The 19,369-nt window shown below is 30.6% G+C and overlaps 4 protein-coding genes across 7 annotated transcripts in view; all 4 read left to right on the top strand.

The window, feature by feature from the left end:
• Nucleotides 1–19,369, top strand: part of LOC145186651 (mannosyl-oligosaccharide glucosidase-like) — a 405,622-nt gene that overhangs the window by 97,781 nt on the left and 288,472 nt on the right. The gene's annotated exons all lie outside the window — the stretch shown is intronic.
• Nucleotides 1–19,369, top strand: part of LOC149884515 (dynein axonemal assembly factor 4-like) — a 381,661-nt gene that overhangs the window by 97,781 nt on the left and 264,511 nt on the right. The window lies entirely within an intron of this gene.
• The window catches only part of LOC145186554 (uncharacterized), a 246,865-nt gene that overhangs the window by 97,781 nt on the left and 129,715 nt on the right, over nt 1–19,369 (top strand). The window lies entirely within an intron of this gene.
• LOC149884530 (uncharacterized) lies at nt 62–18,136 on the top strand. Of its 3 annotated transcripts, none has more exons than XM_090094882.1 (4): nt 62–229; nt 11,645–11,905; nt 13,133–14,443; nt 16,726–18,136. In XM_090094882.1, exons 1-4 carry the CDS (start codon nt 208–210, stop codon nt 18,093–18,095), a joined length of 2,964 nt encoding a protein of 987 aa, XP_089951008.1. In that variant the 5' UTR covers nt 62–207; the 3' UTR covers nt 18,096–18,136. The 3 variants fall into 3 exon arrangements, with proteins under 3 accessions (XP_089951008.1, XP_089951010.1, XP_089951009.1); XM_090094884.1 differs by lacking the exon at nt 16,726–18,136 and adding an exon at nt 14,885–15,193; XM_090094883.1 differs by lacking the exon at nt 11,645–11,905.

Genomic DNA, 19,369 nt, shown 5'->3' with positions numbered 1-19,369 from the left:
CAAACAATAGGAATCTTGAAAAAATCTAAATATTTTTTGAACCTTTTTAAAAAGACTTGCATGCTTTATTGTATGCGTGATTAACGATTTTGAACCTAAGCTTTTTGAAAATACTTTTATAAAGTTGTTTTACTAAGTTATGATGCTTTTTTCAAAATTATTGAAAATGTTTAGACTGATCTCTTAATATCTCGCTAACTGATCTTTATGCAGAAAAGGAGCAAAATTGGTGGGTATTTGATTTCTCTTTAAATTCCTTTATGTATAATATATATACCTTTAAACGTAAAGGATCAGTAAAACGCAAGTTGTAAGAGGGCTCTTCGCCAAGAATTTTACCCCTATAAAAGCAGAAATCTAAAGCGTATTTTTTCCTTTACGTTATTAACAGCAATATTCTGAAGTTTCTTCCGATCAATTCTGTTTTTCTCTATCCTTATGGTTTTTTTTATTGTATTTTATAAAAGAGTAATCAACCACGAATGAAACTTGTTCTTTTTAACAAACAATAATTTCATGATATCTTAAGATATTGCTTGAAACTTGGCTGAATTTATTGAAACAAACTAATTCTAAGTAATAGGCAACAACAGCTTTGTGGCACATTTATTAGAAGTCTTTTTGTAAAAATACTTAAGATTTTTAAGAGATTAATGTTTGATGAAGCATAAGTGTAATGAAATTTGATGAAGTGAAGTGTAAGTGTTGTTTTATACGCCATGGATAAAGATGGTTGCAGAGAAAAATATATTTTCAAAATATATTTTTGTTAGCTTAATGTCATATTGGCGAAATAACTCGCTTTGTTTCGATATAATTCGAAACGAGCCGAAACCTGGATTTGAAATAAAATGTGGACTCGTTCAGAAACTTTACCGATATAACATAAAGTATGGTGAACTATGAAAGATATTATTTTGAAATTTAGTTGCTGAACATTTTTACACTGTCAAACAAAGATGTTTTAAAATGCAGTAAGTTTTGTTAAGTTTATTTTGAGTTTCATTGGCAACAAATAAAAATTGAACTAAACTAACTGGATGGTAGTAAATTTACAAATAATTCTTTTATTGCTGTGTAAAAGAAAAATAGTTAAATTGTGGATTTAAATTTCTTCGCAATAACAATGCAATATTAGCACTAAAAATCACTCAGTAGTCATTTTCTTGGATGTAAAGGTCATTGAAAATAACTAAGAACTAGCTAGGCAAGCAAAGCCATTTCAGTTTTACTTTTTCGCCATTTAAATAGATTAACGTTAACTTTTTCTACGGGGCTTCACAAACTCAAGAGATTAGGTAGCTCTAACAGTAAATTCGCACAAGATGTTGTTAGAAATAACACTCTCTTTTTATACAGTTTTACAATCGCGTCATTTTCACACATTTAATGCCTTAACAGTTACATAGAGTAACACCTACACACATTAGTACCTATATACATTAACACCTACACACATTAGTACCTACAAACATTAACACCTTCACACACGCTAACTGCATCTTGAAGACGTTATTCACGACACCATCCCCCGGTTAAGGCTGAGACTTTGGCTTTAATCAACTATCTTCTACATCGTCTTCCATAATTCAATTGATCTTTTGCCTTGAATCCAATTTCGCCAGTCTCGTTTCTCTTTTTAAGGTATCCTCTTCAGCTCTGGTTTCAAATTTCTCGTCCGATTCGATTCCGCTTTCTGCCTCACAATCCATTTCCAAGTCACGCACCAACTGAATTAATCGTTCAATTACATAACCGTTTCCCAGCCGTATTTTAAATCCACGAATAACTCCATCTTTCCCTTTCATAATGTTTTCAAGTCGTCCAATGTTGAGAAGTGCCTTGTCCTTCACATCGCCTTTAATGAGCACCATATTTCAAACACCTTAGAGTTTCACGTTGCCTCTCTTTTCCCTTGCTTGCTGTCCTTCGTCAATTGCGTGCACGTACTCGTTCATCCATCTTTTTCTTATGTGATTCTGACAATTTTTCACAAACTTGACTCTCCGTAGTGCGCATTCGCCCCTTGTTATCAAATCAATATCTTCTTCAAGCAAAACTGCAGGTCTCCCCCTCATTAATAAATTTGGCGTTAACACTTGATTATCGCACTGGTCAACTTGGTAACAAAGTGGCTTCATGTTCATAGCACATTCTACATCCAACAATACTTCCTCCAATTCAAAGAAACTTAGCACGCATTTACGGATTGTTTTTGATAAAATTTTCTTCATTATTCCAATTAGTCTTTCAAACAAACCTTCCCACCACGGCGCCCTTGAAAAATTTAACCTCCATTTTATGGTTTGAGTAGCAAGATAGTTAGCGAGATTTTCATCCTTCCTAAATGTAAGTAACCATTTCCCCATCGCCACAAATGTCTTTGCATTATCACTAAAAATCATTTGTGGTGGTCCTTTTCTTGCAACAAACTGCTTTAAAATTCTCTAAAATTCTCCTGCCGATAGATCATGGACAAAGTCTAAGGTTGGCGGTTCTTGTACATGCTCATTAGAGCATGTCAAACTTTTAAAAAATTTTGAAATTTCAAAAATAACTATTCGGGGAGTGATTTTATTATGTGGAAGGTATTTCTAAACAACATTCAAATGAAATTTTTTTTTCTTTTCTATCTTTTTTTTTTTTTGGGTAAAAATGAACATGAAAATTGCAATATTTAAGTAAATACCGTTAAAATGAAAACAATGGATAAAACTGCGTTACATTTTTTTATCGCGTGGTATACATTTTTATAACACCAAAAAAGTATAATATGAAATTTAAAATTTGCAGGTGAACTGCCTGAAATTGTTATATGTAAAACATAAAAATGTTTTATAGACGTAAACGCTCTGATAAAACCATCGCGTCTCTGAAAAACATAAACAGCAGCTGCTGCTTCAGTCACTTGCTTTATAACTCTTTTACATGACTCGGTGTGGAGAGGATAGTAAGGTACTTCCATAGGAGAACTTACTTTTTGTAAATTTTTTTTCGTCATATTGTATTTGAAATTCGGCTCCAAGATTTGTTAATTACTCCAGTCAATGAGTTCAATGAGAGTCACAGCATCAAAGTTAAGTGTAGGTTTTTTCGGTTTCTTACACTTACATCATCTTGCTCTGAGTCTCCTCTAACTTTCAGAATTATGTTAACTGCAAAACTTCTATTGTCATTTGATGGGCTTGCAAGAAGAGAAATAAGAAGAGACTAAGAATGAGCGTGAGATGCCCCATTTTGAATAGACTTTGTAACGGCATCCTTAACTTCGACTGTTTGATTTCTTAATAAATAAAGAAGTTTGAGTAGAGGATGGGGCCCTTTAAATCCATCCTTGTAGTGTGTAGGTCCATCAAGAGTTGCAATCGGGTGTCTTAAAGGTAGCTCATTTGTATACAACATGCGAATTGACCAAAGGTATTTTCTTCCAGTAAGTTTCTCCAGATGAGTTAACAATCCGCCATCGTTACCAGAACCAGTCATTGAATTTGTGGAATCTGATACAATCACAGTTGTAGTTTAATCAATTCCTGTAGGAACCATCTAGTTATAAAACCCGATTGCAGCTTCTTTAGCTGGTTTGTTTTGACCCTTTGAAGGAGTGTAATGAGTCAAATAGCTTCCATCTGGTTCAGAAGTAACACTTATGTTTTCTTGCTTTTCTATTCTTCGGCAAACCTTTTTAGTAATTAAATCTTCCATCAAAATTAGAGTAGATCTTTTCTTCCATCTACAAATATGCCTTTGATAGGCACTTCAAAAATTAGTTTTTCTGATGAAACTCTAGTTTTATCCATAACCTCTTGCCCGGCTTTCGCAATTTTTTTAGGATCAATTGGTAAATTAGCCAAATTTGGAGTCAAGTAATTAGATTTGATCAAATCTTGAAAAAAAGCAGTTACAATTGCAGATGTAGCAAATCTAAGAGATGCTAGTGCTGTATAGGGGATCTTCATGTAATTCTGTTTAATGGTAACAAATGGGGAAGTTTTTTGTTTGATATTATTATAGCTGTCTTCAGAAGATATTTCATTTGCATTCCTAATATTTTCAGGTTAAGTTTCTTGATTAAGGTCATGTCCCACTTATTTATAAACTTCATCTTCAACGCTTTCTGTTTGAACCTGTATATTAATATGAGCTTTTTTAATTAGATTTTTTCTTTTTTCAAAAGATGCAATATCTAATATTTTTCTTTTCCTTGCCCTAATCTGTCTTTCTGTTTCTAAATTGTCTATTTGATACATTTGATAGCCTGACTTTTCACCAACAATATCTCTTTGAGATCTGAGCCTTAATAAATCAATTTGGCACCTTCATATCTTTTGAACAAACTCATAAAATGTGAACTCCTGCAGCACATTTTTTAATCTCCTTACATGGAGACTTTTCATCTTTACAAAGTAATATTTTGCACCTACATTTTCTTATATCCAACAATCTGTCAAGCTTTCCTTCCCACAACTTGACAACTTTTTCTTTTGTTTCTTTTCGATTAGAAATGTCTCTAAACTTAATCCAGGCAGTTAAAATTTTATCTGAATGCGTCTTTTGAGATATGACTACAGGAGTCTTAAACAAAGCATTGGATTGAGACCATTGTCTCAATACCAAGTCTGCCAATACCACAGAGATTTCTTTTACAGATAAATGACATCTCCTTCAAGTAATGTAAAATTGAAACTGTTATAAAATTGTTTGTTAGAATTTATTAATATTGCAATATTTCCTACCCAGTGGTCACCTGACATCCAAAAACACCCAGCGGACGTCAAAACGTCTAATGTACGTCCTATGGATGTCATCGGACGTCTTGTGCCCCACTAGGTGTAGATTGAAAATGCACTTATCAATATCGGGTCAAAAAACTCAGCTATCAAGATCGTCTGAAAGAAGCAAGTTTTCTTGAATATATAGACCTTTCCTTATTTCATCCATTAGTCTAGGAACTTCAGTTTCCGGCCAATCTTTTCCTACTCTAAGATAATTAGCTAAGTTAGTATGACATCCCCTGATGCGCATGTAAACAGTGCAACAACATTTCGACCAACTTTTCTGGCGTTTTAATACTTTAGCGGACCGGCAAAATCAACACCTGTAATCGTAAACGGTTAGATATCTTTGGTTCTAAAGCTTGGTAACATTGCTGTCGTTGGCGGTAACAGCGGTTTCACTCTATATCTCTTACATAAATTGCATTCACGAATGATCTTTTTTACGGCAACCCTCAAATTTGTTATCCAAAATCTTTCTCTTATGCAACTCATGGTATCTCCTACTCCCCGTGTAACGTACTCGCGTGATGATGTTCGATAATTCTTAGAATTAGTTGAAATCCTTTTGGTACAAATATTGTAAATACAGCTATTCAAGAAAGTTCAAACGATTGCAGAATTTTTATCAAGTATGTTTGGTTTTTGTTTAATAAAGAAAAACTGTAAAATGATATCGAAAAAGTAATTAGCTGAATTATTATTTTTTTTTTTTATTTTATTTTTTTTTATTTTATTTTTTTTTATTTTATTTTATTTTATTTTATTTTATTTTAATTATTAATTAGAATGAATATGAACATGTTATAAAAATTTTAATATTTAGTTAGAAAAAGCTATTACAAAAAATTTTATTGGAAAAATAAGAGGCACAAAAGTTTAAACGAATTGTAACGTTCAAATAAAAAATGAAAAAAAAAAGCTAAATTAGTATTTTAAATGTCCTCCTTTGTTTTTATAGCAAAGATAAACTCGTTTATGCATTAATTCAACTAATTTCATGCACATCACGCGAGGTACCTTCAGCCAGTACTCATTCAAAAGTTGCTTTAAATGCTGAGTTGATTGAATTACATGGTATGTCAGTTTATTGTCGATCCAAGACCAAATATTTTCGATTGGGTTGAGATCTGGTGATCTAGGGCACCAGGGCATCACATTGACCTTTTTTTTTCAAAAAATATTCTTTGATTGAGTGAGCTGTATGTTGAGTGAGCTGTATGAGCTGAAGCCCCGTCTTGTTGAAAGATGAATTGCTTGCTTCTGCCATACAAGTGTCTGATAGATGGGACTAAACAAGTTTCCAATGTGTTCTTGTAGGTGTATTGATTAATTCGGTCTTCATACAGCTCACAGAAGCCTATACCTTTGTGAGAAAAACATCCCCAGATGCCAACCGAACCTCCACCACCTTGTTGACGATGTTGCAAAACCTGTCTGAATATTTCTCAGTTGCAGATCTTTTGAAATAGATTCTTCCCTTGTGGTTTACAACTTGAAAGTTAGCTTCATCACTCCAAATAACTTTTGAGGTTTTTTCTGCTCATTCTGAATATACCATTTTTGTCAGGGTTGCTGAGTTTGGATGGTCTCCCAGTACGCGGCATGTCGGAGAGGTCCTTGGTAAGTTCCCAGGTTTTGATGGTTTTTCTAAGACAATATTCAGAAATGTTAAGTATTTTGCCTATTTGAAAGTTTGTGTGATTTTTTGTCCTCGCCATACCAATAACTTGCCATTTGATGTCACAAGAAACTGATTTTTGACCCATTTGCTCGCAATTGAAATTAATTCGAAATTCACAATATTTTAAGTTGATTTTTAATGAATTAAAAGCTGCCTGATGATGTTGTGATGAACTTTTTGATTGAAAAACTACTCAATTATTTGCTAATTAATTGATAAATTTGCTGCGAAATAAAATTTTGCGGCGGATTTATCAATTATTTAGCAAATAATTGATCCTAAATAAAATTGTTTAAACTCTTGTGAAACCTCTTAATTTGTATCACCTACCTTTTAATGAAATTTCTGAGTAAAAGGTAATGAGTCAAAACCTACTTTTTTTTATTCTATTAACAAATAACCTATTTACCTAATTGGAAAAATAATCATTTTGAAATCTATTTCCGTTAGATTTTTATTCAAGAAAAACCGTAGATTAGATTTGAAAATTCTGCAATCGTTTAAACTTTCGTGAATAGCTGTATTTAAAGGCTTTTTTTACTCATTAAAATTTTTTTATCAGTCTGTGTTAAAAACATTTTAATGATAACAATTATGGTGATAATGCCCTTTACACGCACTATCCCAGACAACACACTAGCATCGGCTCGATATCGGCGCGCTTAGTCGTCCGCATTTAATCGGCTACAAATGTAAATTATTTGTATTTTTGATAGGCGGCTGCTCATCGGCAGGACGTAAAAAAAATGAAATTGGCAATTTACCTTATTATGATGAATAAGCTGATGAATAGCCGATCAGGAACTGTCCGGATAAAAATACAATATAGTTATATATGACATGTATAAAATATATTCTATAGAAAGGTATACAAATAAAGTTATATTTGATAGACTCAATGAAATTGGAAAACAGTAACTATATTATTATAATAAATAATTATAACAATATAATACATTTAATATAGGTTGTTTGTTGTATAAAGTGTTGTATGTTTATAGGATTATTATTTACTTATATATTTGTCATTTATATATTACTTTTTAAAACTGTAGACATGGCAAAAAGTAAAAATCAATAAAGTTGAAATAAAGAAAAAAAGAATTCTGCGATATTAATTCCTTCGTTAAAAGAACTAATTACAAAAATATTGTTTAGGCACACACACTTATATTTATGTTTAATTCAAAAGTTAGTATAAATACATTCAAAAAAGATATCTAAAAATAGCTTAAATTGATATATACGTATGTATATGTGTGTGTTAGAATATATATATATATATATATATATATATATATATATATATATATATATATATATATATATATATATATATATATATATATATATGTATATATATATATATATATATATATATATATATATATATATATATATATATCAAATTGTGCTATTTTTAGATATTTCGTATTATGTATTTCGTACTTGCTTTCGTAATCTATATAATATATAAATATACTATAAACCCTTTGAGTGTGCAAAGCAATCGAAATATACTATATCAATACTAATTTCATTTCAAAAAATACATAAAAGATTAATAACCTGTCACAAATCAGCATATGAATATATATATATGCCACTGAATTACAACTTATACTGAGGAAGTTTTCCACTTTCATTTTTTCTAATACTTTTTATATCAATACTGCATAAAATACAAACTGCAGCCAAAAGACCATAAATAATTTCCATAAAATTTAACCCTAAAATGAAAAACTTTTGTGAAGATGGAAACTTTAGAACTCATTACTATGTTGTTACCATTGTATTTTTACAATAGCATTTATAACGCTGTGATGAAAAGGTTACAAGTCAGTGGTGCGACCACTCTAAAATAAGTTTTGTTGATTCTATGCCTGCACATGAAATAAAATTATTATTGCTTGATTTTTTATAAATGTTAGTAAAAAAAACTTAAACACTGGTAAGCATTTTAACGGAACTATTTGATCACAAGATATTAGTTTTGCAGGACAAATGTCACTAAACTACTTGAAAACTAAAGTCTTCTTTCACAAAATCACTCTTTTTCAAACAATAATAGCAAATTTTTTCAATTTACTCAAATATAAACATACAGTTATTTACTAACTACAAACAATGTCCTTAAGCTGCAGGACAGAAAAAGCATGCTTATTTCCATGGCCAATAAAATTAAAACTGTTTGCCAAATTATCAGTCATGACCATTTCCATTATTCATCTGACAGTCTCTTTCAAAGCAACACCTCCTTGAAGACCAAGATATTGTCCTAAACATAATGCATAACTTAAACTTAAAGAAAAAATATTTTAACCCAGCAAGCACACAACGTTGAAACAACGTTGAAATAACGTTGATCGACGTTGATCATCGTTATTTCAACGTTGTTTCAACGTCGTGTGCTTGCTGGGAAGTTTGTCATTAGAAAAAAAAACTCACTATATGTAACTTGTCCAGCGTTGACTGTCGCAATTTCTTTTCAAAAATCTGCACCTGTTCAAATGTTTGCAATGGCAAAATTACATTTTCAGGCAATTTGGGATTAACTTTTGCAATCTGTAAATCAAAATGCTTTAAAATAGCATTTTGTTGTTGTGATATACATCGAATTTGAGGCTTTATGTCATCAATCTGCTTTTTGGCTTCCACCAGCAACTTAACTATACCATCTAAATATAATTTGTTTTCCATTTTATATTTAATTAAATCTAAATTATAAGTTTGAATACATTTTTTTGTACTTTTATATGTTTCATTCAGCACTCAATCGTCAACATTTTTAAGTTTACTATCTTAACAAATTTAAATCTGTTGACAAAACCAGAATACAAACCTAATCAACATTGCATACAATATTTATATAAAAATTGTGTAGTAATTTTGTTACATAACAGCATTTAATACATGCTTTTTTATACACTCAAGTAAAAATTTATAATTGCACTTCTCAAAGTTCCAATTTCATTATAAAATATAAAACTAATGCGTAAGTTTTTTAATAAATATAATCTGTCTTTTTCTAGTCTATGTTTTGTATGTATTTTTTAAAGATATTAATATAAAATTAAGTTTTTATTTAAATAAATTCTTAAGGCAAAACTGCTTAAGCAAATTGTATAAACGAAAATGTAATGGTAAATTGATTTATCTATATATATCTCTATATGTATATATATACAGTATTGGACAAAACATTTGCAACCAAATAATGCTAATTTAGTTTCTTTATATAAAAGTGCTGCATTTTTTCAATTTAGAGAAATAACTATGTAACAATTAAGAGACAAAGTTCTTCAAATTTTATTCATCGTAAAGTTCATTATTTGTACACGAAAATTAATAAAATTAATAAAAAATTTCAAAACATAGGTAATGAAAACTTTAAGGTTTTCATTACCTATGTTTTGAAATTTTTACACATAGTTAAGACTTAATTTCAGACTTAATTAAGAAAAGAAATGCGACAATTTGCGCACGCTTAGTATGATTACGCCTGCGCATTGTAAACATTCACCGAACAAGTCATTTTATGATGCGTTTGCAGACATCAAGCCGATGATGTTTTCAGATGGAACATAAGTTAGTTTATGGTATTTGTCGGACGGACATTAATTACTGTAGGGTATATTACATGTACCAAACTACAGACACCAGTCACATTAGCAATTTGAGTTAATGTAATACCTTTTCAAATAAATCCTTTTAGGAAATGACCACTATTAAAACTCTAATGATAAATAAAAATCATCCTTTGTCAAAAAAAAAAACACACGTTTTTCTGACGATATAAAGTCAAAAGGTTTACTTTTTTCACGTCAAAAAGTCAAGAGAAAATATTATGGTTATTGTTATACACAGATTAAATAAATATAGGAAAAAACTAACGCGGTGTATTATCTTATTTTGCAGTCATGCTCTTGGTTACAAACAACTTCTTTTATCAATACTTAATAATGAAAAAACATGAATTTAATGAATTATTCAAAGTTATCCACTGAAACATCCTCTAATGTAGACACTGTTAGAGGTGCAAAAAAAAAGTTCAACAATACGCTCTGTGAAAGTTCAACATGTGACAGGCTTGAATGATTATCGTAAAGTTTTACTTTTTATCGAAAAAAAGATATTGAATGCCTAAAAGCAATCTTGAATGGCTGACGTTAAGCTATTTAATGATTTTCTTTTTTTCAATAGTTTCATAAAAGCATTTAGCGCACATAAGTAATGTGTATCAAGGTTATGCACTGCCTTGTATTTCTTTTAGTATTCCTAAACATTTCCAGTCACAGGGTATAGACCCTCTTTTTGAATATTGCATTTATGCAGGGATGCTTTTTTTTTTTACAACCCAATTACATAGGAAATGTTCAGGTCAGAGTTTAGGTAAGTACTTTCCTATCGTCTGCTATAGAAGAGTGGTATTCTCTTGCAGGAAGTAAGTATGTTGACGGATAGCTTGACAAACCACATCATCAAGACTATCGTGATAAACATGCTTTCCTCTCAAGACTTGTAGATGTGATTCCATTAATCCACATAGAGCAGAAAAAGCGGTTTTCGCACTCAAGTATTGGAAAATCAGGTTCATTATTTGCGTAACTGTAACTGCAACGAATATTTTAGGGGACAGTGCTTTTGACTCTTCTTTCTTTCCGTAAATGCAGCCCCTTCTATAAGTATTTTACTTCTAAAGTTCGTTAAGTTCCCTAAACCCTTTTAAAATATTATTCTTTTCTTCGTTGCTAAACTTCTTTGTGCACTTTCACATACAGTTAACTTAGTACAGGCGCCTTTAACCTACATCCGTTTTTATTGTCTTTTTTGCTCATTACCTGCAAGTATAAAGTTAACATTTTTTATTCAAAATGATTGCACTTATTTGAATGTTCCGTAAATACAGCGTAGAAACTAGAAAATAGAGTTCTCTAGCGTTCCTATTGGATTAATTCCTAATGCAAAAGGGCATAACCATTAATTTATCAATCTATGAAAGCCACTAGTTTATTTCATCTCAACCCGTTTTCTTTTACGAAATTTAAGAAGCATTAGTACAGCAGTCGCATCTAAGCTTCAAACACTTTTCAATTTGTGTGTGACTTAATTAAACAGTTTAAAAACAATAAAAAAGTAATGACGAGTTGGTTCAAAACTAAGCTCAGCATTTCTTACAATGTTTTAGGTACGTTCATTATGGATCCAAGAATAAAATGCATTTTGCTTGACAAAATATCTTCGGAATGGAAAAAATTCGCACTTAATGCTGCTTTTGATAAAGCTGTTGTTGATTATGTTGACCTCGAAGAGCACAGCGATCAACTAAAAATGGACGAGCTTCTTAAAAAGCTGGTTTTACGATATCCTTCCGACTTTATGTCCGTGGTCAAAAAGTCTCTAACACTGATGGGTGAATCTGATATTTTGAATGAGATGGAAATGTTTTGTAAGTAAAGGCTCCTTTGCGCCCCGTTCTAGGATTTTTTGGATTACACGTTTTCAATTTAATTTAGCATTTTTTAAAAAATCAATTTCATAACTTTTCTTTTAATACTTTGTCCACATCATGGAATTAGGCTATAACTGTAATTTCACAAAATTTAAAGTAACTAATTTAATCGTCCCCTTCACATTATTTTAACAGCAGACTTACTTTTTGCATATGAATTTTTTTTTTACTTCGTTTAACTTCAAAATAGCCTATATTGTTTATGCTATGAACTTCAACCACGTCCTGTCTTCGAATAAAAAAGTAATAATTTGTAAAATGCTTTATAGTAACTTTAAAAGAGCATACAAATCATTTGCAAATTCTAATTATAGCAACATAACTTTCTTCAGTCACAAAAGTCAATAAATGTTCATATGTTATTTTTTTGGCTTTGATAGTCAAATATAAATGCAGAATAAATTCAACATAATTTCTAAGTTTTAATGACAAAGTTTTCAAATAAAAATCAACTTTTGTGGTTCTTTGATCAAATAGAGAGATGGAACTGCTGTTTCTTAGCCGCATTTTTCATTAAATTTCATAACACTTGATTTGTAAATGTAAACTTTTTTGCTGTTATTATTTTTACAGGGATTGTAAAAACATAGTTAGGGAAGTGTAAGTATACTTAGTGGGTTATCTAAAGGATCTTTACTATATGTTGTTTAAAAAGGTGGAGCAATTTGTTCAAAAGGATTTCTTAACTACGGCTTTTATTCATAAACGGATCGCAGTCTCAAATTTTCAATAATAATCTTCACATATTAAAAGATTCCAAGGAAGGAGGAATATATCTTTATAGGTGAAGAAGATTTTAGTAGTAAAAGCTAGGTAAGTAGATTTTGGCAAACAACAAAGTAATTATTTGCCTGCATTTTATATGTTGCAATATTAGGCATAAATATTACTGCTGTTCTTTCCTGCATATGCTATATAAATAGTTCTTTACTGCTAAAATTGGCCTCAGTGACGTGAAGTACTACAAAGAATTGGCCTCAGTGAACTAACTTATCAAAAACTTCAAATAAGTTACTTTTTTTCCCTCACAGTATCAAAATGAGAAAAAATTGCTATTTCAAATAGTACAAATTAAAACTTATTTTCTTAATTCGCAATCGAAGGAGAATACTGCTAATGCTTTAATGCACTTCAGTACTTAAAGTTGATATGTTTTTTTCTTAGATGCAAGTGAAGAACTGAAAGCATATTATCAAATCACTTACGGGACAACGCATCAACAAGAACAGAGTGAAAGAAACAGTCTCAACCTTCTCCTTAGTAAACTAAAGTTAGCTTCAGTAGAAAAGGACGACCTAAGGTTGATTAATGACGACTTTAACGAATGGAAGTATTTTCGTCATAAACAAAATAGTTACAATCCAATAACGTTTGAGGAGGTATTTAATAAAAGCTCACGGCTGGTTTTGATTTCAGGTCCTAAGGGTATTGGGAAAACACATTTTTTGCAAAGTTGTCTTTACCATTGGGCAAACGGATTTCATTGGAAACACTTAAACTTTATTTTTTATTTCGACTTTAATAAGATCAATAACCTTCAAAATGTCTCAAACATAAATCAACTTATAAGAAAATTTTACAAAAATATTCTAAACGGATACGAAGTTTCTTCATTTACAACGACAATGTTTGTAATGGACGGTTTAGATGAGTTTGCTTACTTAGAACAATTAATTAATCATAAGTCTTCAAGCAAAATTCCTTTAATCACAGCACTTGAAGATATTTTCAGGTCAGAAAGTTGCAAATGTGTTCTGAGCGGAAACATCGCAACTGTATTGAGATACTGGGGTAAAATTATGGATCAAAAAGAGACAATAAACCTACAGATTTTGGGTTTAAACGTTAGTGGAACAAAATGTTTCATGGAAGATCTTTCGTTAAGTGAAACTCTTATAACTGATATAGAAATGCTCTCGACGTCGTCTTGTAATAAGGCTGATATGCTCTCAGTGCCACTTTATTTGAAAGCAGCTTGTTCAATATTATTTACTTTAAACATTCCGACTGTCAAAACCATGACCGAGCTTTTAGCACTGATTTTTCTGCACTTAGTGCAAAAACACTGCAAAAGTAAAGAACCAATAGAGCAGCTGATGCAAAAAAACAAGGAGCATATTTTAAAAGCCTGCCACGTGGCCTTCATTATGTTTGGCAGAGGAAGAGTGAGCGTTTCGCAAAAGGAGCTGGGCTTGTACCTAAATGAAAAGTGTTCAGATCCGCTTGGTTTAATAAAATATTCTCTCCAAAGCCAGCAATATGAATTTGTTCATTTCGTTTTAATGAAGTTTTGCGCGTCCGTTCATCTTTTATTTAACTTTACTTTTAATGAAACTGTAGTAAGCAAGAGATTGCGCAATTGTTTACCCTTCATTAGCGGTTTGTTACACAGTAACGAGAAAAGTTTTTTGACCTTAATTAGCCAAATAAAGACGCCTTTACAGAAACAGATGTTTTGGCTGAGAGATATCTGGGGTAAGATTTTATATTTTTTACTTTTCATATAATATTTTGTATTTCCATCATCGTTTTAGGCAGAAGTTTTTCGATACATTACTAACCAAACAGGATATAGCAAAGAGTTGATCATATTTAACATTATTTTGATATTATCTTAAATCTAAAATATTTTTATTCTCCGCTTTTAACGGTTATTTCCTTTATAAGTGTTACAATGAGTTATAAATTTGCAAGTTAACATTTTAGTTAGATATTGAACTCAGTACAAAAAAGTTTGTCAGCTTGGTTTTCAATCTTTGGTACAAATGTGCGGACTTCCCGACGTTAGGCAATAATAATACCTTTTTTTGATGGTCCTAATCACATTTTTATCTCACAATTTTTATTCCGTTTCCCATTTTTATGTTTAGTTTACAGTCTTCAAAAATCTTTTTAAAAAACTTTTTCTCTCAAAAGATTATCGCTCACGCTTGAATATTGCTGTAAGTTTTGTGGACGGGATTTTGCCAATAGGTTACAATAGCCATAAATTACTTCATACCATCGATAGAACACTTGCTTTGAGGTAGACAATTTCTACTTTACCAAGATCGAACCCAAGTCAAAAATGGGTCATAACGGCTTGTACGAAACCAATAATGCATGGGATTAAAGAAAACTAGGAAAAGGATTTATTATCAGCTTTATAGTGTATTGGAAGAAGTAAAACATTCGGGTTTCCAGCATGATTGGCGTTGATGATAAGCGTAATTTTAAAAAGTCATATTCCGCTTCTTGCCTTTCAAAGAAAAACCTCTTAGTTGGCTAAGCATCAAAGAGCTTGAAAGCTGCTTAAAGGAGAATAAATTATTCCTTTTACTTCAAAATCATTCAAAGTTTTCAGCCATCTACTTTTTTTAAAACAAACTTGCGTACTTACAAAATTTAACTGAAGAATATATTGATCACTAATAGTTAGAGAAGGGTTTTAATTATTCAGATTTGGAACCATTATTTAAATGCATTTTAGTTTTTCTTGTGAAAAACTTCAGCCTGAAAAATTTGTCGAAGAATATCAACTACATCCAATTTTATTGGAATATTATTTGAATAATGCAAGACCATTTCACTGGGCCAATTTATATTGTTACCGGAAAGGTGGCTGCAGAGCTTTTTAAAATGCAACATGAAAAGTTTTTTCTTTTGGCTGTTTTATTGTGATGAAGTGGTTTTTGTTTTTTTTAAAAAGTTGTTAGTTATTTATATCTGATAGCGTTTTTTCGTCTAAAAAAGACAAGCAAAAAATTTCACATCAATCTGAAAATGGTTTTAAAATAATTTTCTAAATATAATCTGTTGTCGTTGAATATTCCCATCAAAATAAAGACTGAAAATCGTTTAAGCTTACTCTCCATATTCTAATTTCGAAGTTTACCAAGTGGCTCTTTCATTAAAGCGCTCTTGCTTAAGAAGTCTTTTGGCTGAGTGCGGTTTCTTTGGAAAAACAACTTTAAAAGAGATCGAACGAACTTTTATCCTCAATTGATATGTTTTTGAATTGCTTGACAATATATGCATTTGAGGTTGACAAACACAATTCTATTTTCCAATAAGAATGCAAGCAAACTCTTTATTTAAAGTTAAAGGTATTCTTTGAGATGAATCCTTGGCAATATTTTAGGATAAAAAATGTTAGGGCGTTTTTCTTCATGTAATTGCCTCGTTTTACGTATAAATCTCTGGAACGTTATTCGATTGTTCAAAAAGACTCGAATTTTGTACCGAATTTTGTACCGAATTTTGTACCGAATTTTGTTCCGAGTTTTGTTAAATATTGTGCTCGGACTTTCGTAAAATTTGTTTTTAAGAAATAGAACTGCATCTTTCGGCATTTGTTCAAGGAAGCTTTAATTTCTTTAAGCTTAAGTTTCTCTAGCAAATTTTCTTTAACTCGAATCATCTACTGGCTGATTTTACATATCAGTTTCCTTTTTTTTATAACTCTTTTCCAAAATATGTTATTTTATTTTTCTAAACCTAGATAACTATGAACTTTTAGCCAAAAATTATTGTTTTTGATCATCAAATTTAAATTTAAAGGCCTGTATTCTAGCTTTTAACAATGAAATTAATTTGAAATGAGAAATAAACATTAACATGGAATTGAAAGCTGATGGATATTTAATCATTTTTCAATCACTGACAGGATAAAAACTCTTTCTTTTTTCTATTGACTTACAATACGCAAAAAAAGGTAGATAAAAATAATTGACAAATTGTGAAGAAAGAAATTTCATAGATCATTTTCTTAATTTCAGAACACAACGATCTGGAAGTTTTCATCAAATGTTTCTTTGAAGCGAAGGTTTCTATTTCCGGAGATTTGAAACAAGCAATTGAAAGTCGACGAGGATGGATCAAACAATTATATGACAAAAATGCCTTTCTTAAGGAGTCGAAACAAAGATATTTGATAGATAAACTAGCTGAAGTAAAGATCTTGAAAGATTACATACAAGATTCCAGAAAGATTAAAACAAATATCAATTTAGATTCAACTTTAAATTTCAAAGATGATCGGCATTCAGACACTTTGGTAGTTTTAAAAAAAGAAAAAACAAGCCTTAATATAAGAACTGAGGACTTTCAATATGCAATATCAATGTTTGATAAAGGGGAATTTGAAATTGCTGAAAAAATGTTTAGAAATATCGAAAATTATGAAAAAAGAGTTTTAGGAGAGAAACATGCTGATACACTAACTACTATGTATTGGGTTGCAATGTGCTTATATAAAAAACAGCAATTTGATAACGCTGAAAAAATGTTAAGGAATGTAGAAAAAATGCAAGAAGAAGTCTTGGGAGAGAAACATGCTGATACACTAAATACTACGTATTGGGTTGCAATGTGCTTATATAAAAAAAAGCAATTCAATTACACTGAAAAAATTCTAAGGAATGTAGAAAATATGCAAAAAGAAGTTTTAGGAATGAGACATGCTCATACACTAAAAACTATGTACTGGGTTGCAGTCTGCTTATATAAAAAGCAAAACTTCAATTACGCTGAAAAAGTGTTCAGAGACGTAGGAAATAAGCAAAAAAAACATTTAGGAAGGAACCATACTGATACACTGAATACTATATTCTGGAATGCACGCTGTTTATATGAAAACGGACAACTCCATAATGCTGAAATGATGTTTAGAGATGTAGAAAATGAGCAAGAAAATGTTTTAGGAGATATGCATACTAATAGACTAAATTCAAAGTTCTGGATCGCATATTGTTTGTTTGGTAAGAAACAATTTTATAATGCCGAAAAATTATTCAGAGATGTAGAAAGTATGCAAAGAGAGGTTTTAGGGGAGAAACATGCAAGTACACTAAATACTAAATGCTGGGTTGCAAAGTGCTTATATAAAAAGCAACTATTCGATGATGCTGAAAAAATATTTAGAGAAGTAAAAATTATGCGAAAAGAAGTTTTAGGAGAGAAACATGTTGATACGATAAATACTGAATACTGGAATGCATGTTGCTTATATGAAAACCAACAATTTGATGACGCTGAAAAAATGTTTAGAGATGTAGAAGATATGCGAAAACAGGTTTTAGGAAAGAACCATGTTGATACACTAAATACTAAGTATTGGGTTGCAAAGTGCTTGTATAAAAAAAAATAATATCTCGCGAACGCTGAAGAAATGTTAAGAGATGTAGAAAATATTGAGGAAAAAGTTTTGGGAAAGTACCATGTTGATACACTAAATACTCAGAGATTGGTTGCAATCATTAAAACCATGCATTTAAAAAAAAAAAGATCTTTAATAAAAAGTATTCGATAACATTGAAAAATGTTTAGAGTTCGAGAAAATATTGGATTACGAGTTTAAAAAGAGAATTACGCTGAATCACTAAATATATATTACTTATATACTAAACACTGGAATGTATGTTGCTAAATAATAAAAAACAACTTAATAATGCTGAAAATATGTGTGAAGATGTTGAAAATGAGAAAATGTAAGTTTTATGCAAGAAACAATTATATTCTGGGCATTGAATTTCTATTTGCTTATATAAAAAACAACAATTCAAAAACGCTGAAAAAATAGTTTGAGGTGCAGAAAGTAAAGAAAAGTTTTAGGAGAGATACATGCTTCTTTAAAGAATAATAATACAAATGGGCGGAAAGTATTTATTCAAAAGATAGAAAATTTGAAAACAAAGGTTTAAGTAGAGAAACATGCTGATACATTAAACTATTAAAACTGTGTGGCAAAGTACTCATAATAAAAACAATTTGATAATGTTAAAAAAATTATTCAGATGTAAAAAGTATGCGAAAAGTACCTTTAGGAAAGAAGCTGATGATAAACTATCTTCTAAAAACTGGCTTTTATGATACCCAATACCTCAATGAATCTGATAAAAATTATTGATGAAGAAATTATGCTTAAAATATGAAAGAATTGTATGGATAAACTAATAACAAATAGCTGGATGGCAAGGTGTCTATTTATCAATAGGTTTATCAAATATGCTGAAAAATTTAGTTATATAGAATGCATGCGTAAAGATGTTTTAGGAAAGTACTTTATGGATATAACTAGCACCAAATATGCGATTGTAAATTTCTTTCCTGGAAAAGAACAATTCCATTCTGCTCTAAAAGTATACAGAAAATTTGAAAAAAGATGAATTATGGATTCAATACTAAGAATTGGATCGCACGTTGCATTTATGACCAACAACATTTTGAATATGCTGATAAATATTTGGAGAGGTTGAAAATAGGCTAAAAGAGGTTTTAAGATAGAAACATGCTCATGTACTAATTTGTCAACATTGGATCGCTAGGTGCTTATATAATACGCAACAGTTTGACATTTCCGGAATTTCTTTCTACTTAGAGAAATTTTATTGTACACAAGTCGAAGTTGCTATTTTGAGATGA

Source organism: Hydra viridissima, unplaced genomic scaffold (assembly GCF_058129835.1).
Source record: "Hydra viridissima isolate aposymbiotic clone 2 unplaced genomic scaffold, HvirCarnegie_v1 scaffold_8, whole genome shotgun sequence".
NCBI classification, from domain to species: domain Eukaryota; kingdom Metazoa; phylum Cnidaria; class Hydrozoa; order Anthoathecata; family Hydridae; genus Hydra; species Hydra viridissima.
This window is presented reverse-complemented; position numbering and strand designations above follow the sequence as displayed.

What these genes read in the sequence shown, in the direction of transcription:
- LOC149884530 (XM_090094882.1), top strand. Translation starts at nt 208, where the DNA reads ATGCAGAAAAGGAGCAAAATTG. An exon ending in GCAGAAAAGGAGCAAAATTG is followed by an intron (nt 230 to 11,644) that starts GTGGGTATTTGA and finishes ACAATGTTTTAG; the next exon opens with GTACGTTCATTATGGATCCA. An exon ending in TTGGCTGAGAGATATCTGGG is followed by an intron (nt 14,444 to 16,725) that starts GTAAGATTTTAT and finishes TCTTAATTTCAG; the next exon opens with AACACAACGATCTGGAAGTT.